The following is an 8,640-nucleotide window of genomic DNA, read 5'->3' as shown; positions in this document are numbered from 1 at the left end:
GTATAATTGACGAGTTTTTTCCGGTGACGGATGAACTCGAAAGTGGTCTATTCGTTTTAATGATAATTTGACCAGAATAAACTGATCATAGTCGCGCGTTTCGTCTACAAAAGACTCATTAGTGACGCTCAAATCAAAAAAAGATGTTCAGAAGGTTCATTTCATTAATTAAATGCTCTTCGTATCTGTTGTATTAGGGACATCGTATACGCATTTATGCGTTATTTCCTCCTTATGTAGTCAGTATGGAGCAAGTGTCCAATGTAAGCAGCAGACCAGTTTTTGGTTATTTGGTACTACACATTATAACATACCTTTATCGAATTCTCGCTTGAAACAATTAAGAAAATTATTAAAAAAAAACAAATGTTCCATTTGACTCTAGCAAAGTTGATCTGAGTTGGATACTGGCTATTCTTTTTTTTATATTATCTTTTTTTGTCACATCGGTTTTCTAGTAGTAAAGAATTTTAACATCATTTTATGGCTTTCAAATTGAGCAATCTCGATCGATGAAGGTAAATTCAGAAAAGCGCTTCAGACAACGATCCTGTTACAAAGTTATATTTTCATAATTCTAATAAATATTAGAATAAAATATTTTATAAAAACAAAAGGATCTACTAGTTAAAGATTAAATATACATGGAAACACTTTATACTATGACAGGAGATTGCCTTATTATATTTTTTTTATATAAAATTCTAAATCGTAGCATCGATATTTTAGCCATGTTTACAGATTTTGCATTAATACAGTATTATTCTTAAAGAATATCGTTTGAAATTGTGTGAATGAAGATTTCATGATACATACTATAATATTATAATTAAATGCCACTAGTATGTATCAAAATTTGAAAACAAACAAGAAACATATTAAGCACTTGACGATATTTTCTTGATACTTTGTTAAGTATAAGAAGAGGTATTGGTTTTCTGAATTAAGTAAACCCACTTATATTGCAATAATCAGCCACCAGTTGAAATATTATTGTCTCTTAAGGGCATTCTGATCCCTCCTAGTTTGACCATTAATGAGTCTAGTTCATCGTCTATGTAAGACCATAACCGGACGCTTATGAATTGCTATTGTTGAATTAATTAATGCATTTATATATCTGTTTTATGTAAATTGTACTTAACATTTACGTCATTTGTTAACTTTAATTTTTCTTTAAAAGGTGAACGCCTTTTAATTTTTTATAGATCATATTTGCATACTGGTTTATTTAGGATTATACTATTTGGATTCGTAATAATTAGGGCCCCCCCCCCCCTAAAGGCGGGTCGCCTTATATTGATCATGCTGTCCGTCCGTCCGTAACACTTTACCTTTGTGTCCGCTCCATATCCAGAGAACCATTATGATTTCATACTTTATACTTTACATGTTTATTAACCACCACCAGAGGGCGTATCATGATGTATGTACAACTTCTTAGGTCAAAGGTCAAGGTCAAAAACTTTGGTTCCAGTTGACAACACCGTGTCCTGTGGTGAAGATCGTGTCCGCTCCATATCTAGATAACCGTTATGATTTTATACTTAATACTTAACATGTTATTAACCAACACCAGAGGGTGTGGCATGATGTATGTACAACTTCGTAGGTCAAAGGTCAAAGTCAAAAACTTTGGTTTCAGTTGACAACCCCGTGTCCTGTGGTGAAGATCGTGTCCGCTCTATATCTTGAGAACCGTTATGATTTCAAATATTATACTTGACATCCATTTTAACCAATACCAGAGGGTGTGTCATGATGTATGTACAACTTCCTAGGTCAAAGGTCTGTCTGTCTGTTGGTCTGTCCATCGCTAACAAATTTGATCCACACTATATTTTGACTTCACACCATGCAGTCATATCACTATTATACTATGAAATTAAAGTTAGTTGATAATATTTATCAGTTTTAACTTAAAATCTTAGAATAAAATCACACTCATGAGACTATGTAATAACTTCAAATAATGCTTCATATCAGATTACCCATACAACTTATTTACCCCACGTTATTGACAGCGGGGCCCACAGAGATGGCTCCCATCTCAATGGTATCTAGTTGTTATTAAAAAAACGTGCACAGATTTTAATTGTGTATGATTATCATTTTAACTGCTCATTTTCTAGATACAAGTCTCCATGATGTGGTGTGTAAGTTTATTTGCTGCATCACTTCTGCTCAAAGCGAATGGTAAGTACACCAAAAAATATAAATGACAATTATAATGTTATTTTCTCTACAAAACTAATATTAAATACTCTGAAACCATTAGGTCATTTGTTTTAATTTGTCATTATAGAAAAAATGTATGTATGGTTAATGGACGACAATTCTATATAGTAAAAGATTTTTATGCATTATCAAATGATTATAGCATTTTCAAACACGTATATACAATCATAATTTAATTAAAATCAATAATATTTGTTTACTTATAAAGAAGTGTCGAAAATGATAATTATGCAATACATTTTTATAGCTTCAACAAAATGCTACGATAATGTTGGATGCTTCAGTAATGGCTGGCCATTCTGGAACACTTTTGGTATCCTCCCACGTTCCCCGGAAGAAAATGGAATCACTTTCCATCTGTATACTCGTATCAATCCAACAAACGACCAAGTGTTAGATCCCAATGGATCTGGGACGTCTGTGATGTCGACAAACTTCAATGATGCACACAAGACGGTGTTTATAATTCATGGTTTCAACGGAAAAAAAGAAGATAATTGGATAAAGCTTATGAAAAGCGCCCTCATACAATATGTAAGTAAAGTAGATAAACTATGTGCAATTATCTTGTTTCCTTCTTTTTTATGCATTGTTACTGTGTTGTGTAGGGAAAGTTGGGATGGGTTAAAACATATAATTTGTTAAACTAAATGTAAAGAAACATTACGAATAAGTCAGGTGTTAATGGAGATAGTTCCATATAGATATTTCCATTCGGGTAACTATTTCGACGTTTTCTGGAAAATTATAATATTATGATTTACCAGTGAAGCACTGTTGTTTTGAGCGCTGTCATGAAATATTGTAATTTTTGTAATTTAATACTCTTTCATTTCATATTTGATTTGTCCTTCTTAATTTGATGTAAGCTAAATCTAAGGATATTTTAAAATGAGTATTTATAGATTTAAAAACACGGAGAGTGATTCATCATCATATTAAACCGTTTTGTATGTATTATTTTTGCAGTTTGATGTAAATGTAATAGTTGTGGTATGGGCAGAGGGAGCGAAGGATAACTACATCCGAGCTGTAGCAAACACTCGTGTTGTGGGTGCTGTTACTGCCAACATGATCAAACTATTACAGAGGTCGAGTAGTTTGACCTTAGACAATGTACATTTAGTTGGACACAGTCTAGGTGCCCATGTTGCTGGTTATGTTGGAAAAATAATACCGGAAATTGGTAGAATAACAGGTACTTTTGATTAATACCAAACCCTCATTATCCCTTTTAAATATCCAAACTCTGAAACAGGGGTGAAGTAACTTCGCTTAACTACCAAAGTCAATGTAACGTAGCAAGTTGGACATTACCATTGTTTCGAAGTTTGGTAAGTGTCTTACTTTAATAGTTGGAATCTTTATCATTTTTGTAATTATTATTGATTACTCCCTTTAGCTTTATTTTTGCGTTGTTCCACTTTTATATATACTAGAACACACCCGCGAAATCGTGGGCATATACAGCTTGTGAACTATTGTAGGATGATTTTTTATCAAAGATATTATGTATTGAGAATTTCATGAAAGGTATGAAAAGCTCTCTCCCTTTTTCAAAAGTCCGATTTTTGTTTCCTTTCTGTTAAATTCAATTATTTCGTGTTTCTGGCCTCTGACCACAATTATTCTTCTCCTTTGCTACAATGCTTCTTTTGGTAAAAGTCAAATCAAATTAAAAATTTGCACAGTTTAAAACATGAAATAAATGTAACTGCTTATATATAGACCATTATTATTCTAATAAAATATGCTTCTAGGACAACCCATCAGTGCTTTTTCTTTTGATAGCCTTATTAACATGCCAATGGTAGGATATGAATCTTGTATAAATGACCAAGACCGACTAAGGCTAATTTGAGGGGTGGTCGGAGGGGTCCTGATCCCGAAATCCCGGGCTTAAAACCATGAAATCCCGAGATGCAGAATTTAAAGAAACTTCATATCCCGAAATCCCGAAATCGAAAAATATATAACCGGATCACGCAAGAATCAATTCCAAAATCAGGACCTAAAAAAAACCCGATCCCGACGCTCTCAAATAGGTCCTGCCTTCCTCTTATCTCTACCGTACTTTCATTTTTGCCAAATCACTATTTTCCCTTTCAACAATGTATTTGTATGCCCCATTTATGGGCATTATGTTTTCTAGTCTGTGCATCCGTGCGTTAGTTCGTTCGTTCGGTCGTCCGTCCGTCCGTCCGTTCGTCCGTCCCGCTTCAGGTTAAAGATTTTGGTCGAGGTAGTTTAAGATGAAGTTGAGCAAATTTTACCTATTTATGCAAGTGGTATGACCCCTTAAATAGTAAACATTTCAAAGAAAATAGTAGACAGAATCAAGGACTTTCTATACTATCATGGAAAGTCCCTGACAGAATACAGGAATTTCTATATATTAAAGTAGTATAATCGTAGTTTACATGTAGATAAACGCGAAAAATAATTGTCCTCTCTAAGGAGGTATAATAGTTGTGATTCTTGCGATCTTTAAAACACCATGATATGCAGAACGCTCTGAATGGCTTATTTATTTTTCAGTAGACAAAATACAGATAGTCTCTAAGGCCATATATTAAAGTAGTATAATCGTAGTTTACATGTAGATAAACGCGAAAAATAATTGTAATAAGAGTAATATATAAGGAGGTATAATAGTTGTGGGCCTTGCGATCTAAACACCATGGTATGGAGAACGCTTTGATTGGCTTATTTATTTTTCATTTTTGATATCTATCATACGATTGGTTGTATTTGCGCATGTTTCAAACCGGAAGGCTTATCCATGACTAAAGTCAGTCTGATGACAGAATCATATCCGGACTCCTTTTTTGTCGTTTTTCTCCCAAAATAACTCAATCTGAATAATCGTAAGAATGGATGACAAATGCGACTATGCATGTTACCTATAGGACACAGAGGCATGAGGATTTATTTATTGTGGAAGGAAGAGAAGCGACACACAAAATGAGGTCTTCTCGTTTAATAGTATAGATAATAATTAAAAATAACAAGTATAAATCAATAAATATTACAGGTACCAAATATTACTAGTACTCTCAATTTTTATTGGAGTTGTTTTGTTACACCTTTTTGACGTATCTGGACAGTGTTATAGTAAAGATCTCAACACTTAACTACTGTTATATTTATATTTCCAGGTCTAGATCCTGCAGGTCCAGCATTCTATACTGTAAATGTGAGAGTGAGATTGGATTCTTCTGATGCCAAATTTGTTGACGTCATACACACAGACGTAGGTAGGTTTAATGGTATAAGTCATTTAAAATTTTATTTATTTATATTTCTTTATAAGTCCTTTTGCAACATGAACCAAATTTATTGCTTTTATCGTTGACTTTGATGCTCTGAAACTTGTATGTACTTGGTTATTAAAAGGAACCGAAATCCTGCGTTCATTTTCAATGTTTTTAGGGATAAATTGATAAATCGTTGTGCAAATTTCATGGAACAGCCCAAAATAGGAATTAATTAAAATTTTTATTTTATTGTTTACAATTTGTTATTTGGCTTGGTCAGTTGTGCTTTCCAACATAAAGTTATTGATTATGTGTCATCCCTTTTAATATATCATTGTACACATTTTTGATTTTATTACCTTTTTTTTTGTAGTTTTGGGATTGCAAAAGGAAATGGGGAATGCAGATTTCTATCCAAATGGAGGGAAAATCCAACCTGGATGTTTAACTGACAGTACTGTATTTTATGATATATACATTATATTCATTACAAAACATTTATATATTTAGAGCAGTTTGTAAAAAGCTTGTTCACTGCATTGGTTAATTGTTTTATACTGCAACTAGTTGTGTTTATTTTTTTTAATATAGTAACACAGCTATATTTTGTGCAATGTCAATTTCATCATGGAACACTTTCTCCACAGTCAGAAATTCAGTAAGGGATGAAAATTAGTTTGACATTTATGTTACAATTTGAAACGCTTTCAATATGATAATTCAAGTTGCAGTATAAAATCAATATTCGGTCAATGTCATAAAAATATAAACTATTTTGTAATCGGCACAAAACTTTGGAAGGGCTCGGTAAAAAAAGGCAACAGTAGTATACCTATGTTCAAAACTCATAAATCGATAGACAAAAACAAAACCGGGTCATAAACCAAAACCGAGGGAAACGCATTAAATACAAGAAAATGACGAACCACATTAAAATCTAACACACACAGAAACGAACTAAGCATAGAAAAAAATCCGATGCGAAAACATGAAAATATTAATAACTACTATAAATGAGTGTTAAAATCAGCACACGCCAGTATACATTTTGTTATATGTTTTTCCTTTGGGCCACAAAGAGGGATATGGGCTAAGATTCCATGTCACTACTTTATCTCACCCTTGCTTTGCGGCTCGTGGGGTATAAAAACAATGACAGGAAATGTAAGCCCATATCCCCTGTGAAGATCCCAAAAAAGATATATAATAGCTCGTTGAAATACGTTCTCATTACTTCAGTTTCAAAAGTTTGGTCAACATAAATGTATAGTTAGTATGAACTTTGTATAATTTCCTTTGTAGCAATAGCACCTTTTTACAGTTGTGCCCACATGAGGGCACTTTACTACTTCATTGAATCTGTAAATCCAGACTGCAAGTTTACCTCCAACATATGTCGAAATTGGGATGATTTTAAGGATGGAGATTGTGAAAGCTGTGAAAGTGGCTGCCAAGAGATGGGATACAACTTGTCATACAATGCAGATGGAAAGTACTACCTGAGAACAGGCTCTGATTCTCCATATTGTTATTATTGACAATAATCAATTAAATGAATTATAAACTATTTGCTTTTCATATCATTACAATTTTCTGTGGAAACAACTATTTATTCTTTTTGAGCTGGTCATGTAGACGTTCAAATTTATGTGTTTACGCTATGGTTATATTTGCTGATTCTCAGCAATTTCATCGAGAAAGTGTATACTATACATATTGTTTGTACTTTTTAAGAAAACAAATTGTTTTGATGACTTCACTGTCTAAGGAGTTGGTCCGGTAAGACCCTATTTTTGCCCCAAAAAATATCAGTTTTACAAAAATGTTAAAATTTAATCTTTAATTTATTTATTGGAAATAAGAATGCTTCTGGTACATAAATATGGCCTTTTTTTGACAATACGATGTACATATATCGGGTACCAGCATCATTAGTTGATGCTAAATTACTGAAATCTTCAAAATTTTTGCATTTTTGTTAAATTTTTGCATTTTTGTTAAATTTTAGACGGTTTTCTTAATATTGAAATGTAAGTTGTATTTGATGATAATACATAGCATATACAAAGATTGAGGATGAACACGGATGCGGCCACTTTGAACACGGATGCCGCCACTTTCATTTATGACAAAAACCATATGGAAAGTGAAAAAATTTGGCAGATTTGATAGATTTTTCATATTTAAGCTAAAATCGGAGCGTTTTTTATCAGTGAATCAGTTGAAATCTTTTTCATAAACTAATGAAATCAATTGAAATTGACACTAAAGTGTTTAAAAAATGTCCAAAATCTTTCGTCAGATGAATTTGAAATTTGAATCCAAAATCGACCCTTACCGAACCTACTCCTTTAGGACAATTTACGATTCTGATGAGTCGTTTGTAGACAAAACATGCGTATGACGTATACAATTGTGGTAAGGCATCTATGATAAGTTAGTAATCAAAAGTTACCTTTTTTGTTGGCGTCTTTGCTAGCCATTAAACCAATTTTTTTTTAAATGTCCTGTACCAAGTCAGAATTTGGCAGCTGTTATCTATCTTAAAGTTCGTTTCTATGGATGTTGGCGTTTTTGTTGCACTTCAGTGTTCCTGTTATATTTTTTTTTTTTATTATTTTTTTTTTTTTATAATTTATTAATTCGTGCTGTATTTCTGTGATAAAATATGGAATAGAAATACGGAATGTGTCAAATTGACAACATGACCACATAACAGAAAAAAGCTGAAGTCGACTGAACACAGCGACACATCCTGCAACCCGAGATGCGTTCATCGGGCCCGTAGACAAAAATTCGTACTTGTTCAGTAAAAATGGACGTAGTACTTATACTACAAAACATATAAATGAACTAAAATTTAAAAAAAAAACGTACAGATCTAACAAGGTCTTGAGGCTCCTGACTTGGGACAGGCGCAAAATTTCGACAGAATAAAACATGTTTGTTAGATCTAAATCCTCCCCTATACCTCTTGTACAATAAACAAACACACAGCAAATGCACAGTAAATCTCAGTTCAAAAAAAAGCCCGAGTCCGATGTCAGAATTGGAAACAAAATAAACTAAGCAAAATAACAATGAAAAAAAGGGCTACTACCAGTTACTGGCAAGACCAGCCCAAGAAACAATTAAACGCATTGAA

The 8,640-nt window shown here is 32.9% G+C and overlaps 1 protein-coding gene across 1 annotated transcript; it reads left to right on the top strand.

Annotated features, from left to right (window-relative positions):
- The first annotated feature begins 2,071 nt into the window (after nt 1-2,071).
- On the top strand, nt 2,072-7,062 carry LOC139481319 (inactive pancreatic lipase-related protein 1-like). The gene is made up of 6 exons (XM_071264558.1): nt 2,072-2,196; nt 2,486-2,772; nt 3,208-3,436; nt 5,397-5,495; nt 5,869-5,949; nt 6,798-7,062. The coding sequence occupies exons 1-6, from the start codon at nt 2,145-2,147 to the stop codon at nt 7,031-7,033; spliced, it is 984 nt and encodes a 327-aa protein (XP_071120659.1). The 5' UTR covers nt 2,072-2,144; the 3' UTR covers nt 7,034-7,062.
- Nucleotides 7,063-8,640: the final 1,578 nt, after the last annotated feature.

This window comes from Mytilus edulis, chromosome 7 (assembly GCF_963676685.1).
Source record: "Mytilus edulis chromosome 7, xbMytEdul2.2, whole genome shotgun sequence".
Taxonomy (NCBI): domain Eukaryota; kingdom Metazoa; phylum Mollusca; class Bivalvia; order Mytilida; family Mytilidae; genus Mytilus; species Mytilus edulis.
The sequence above is the reverse complement of the archived record's forward strand: the minus strand, read 5'-3'. Positions and strand labels throughout refer to the sequence as shown.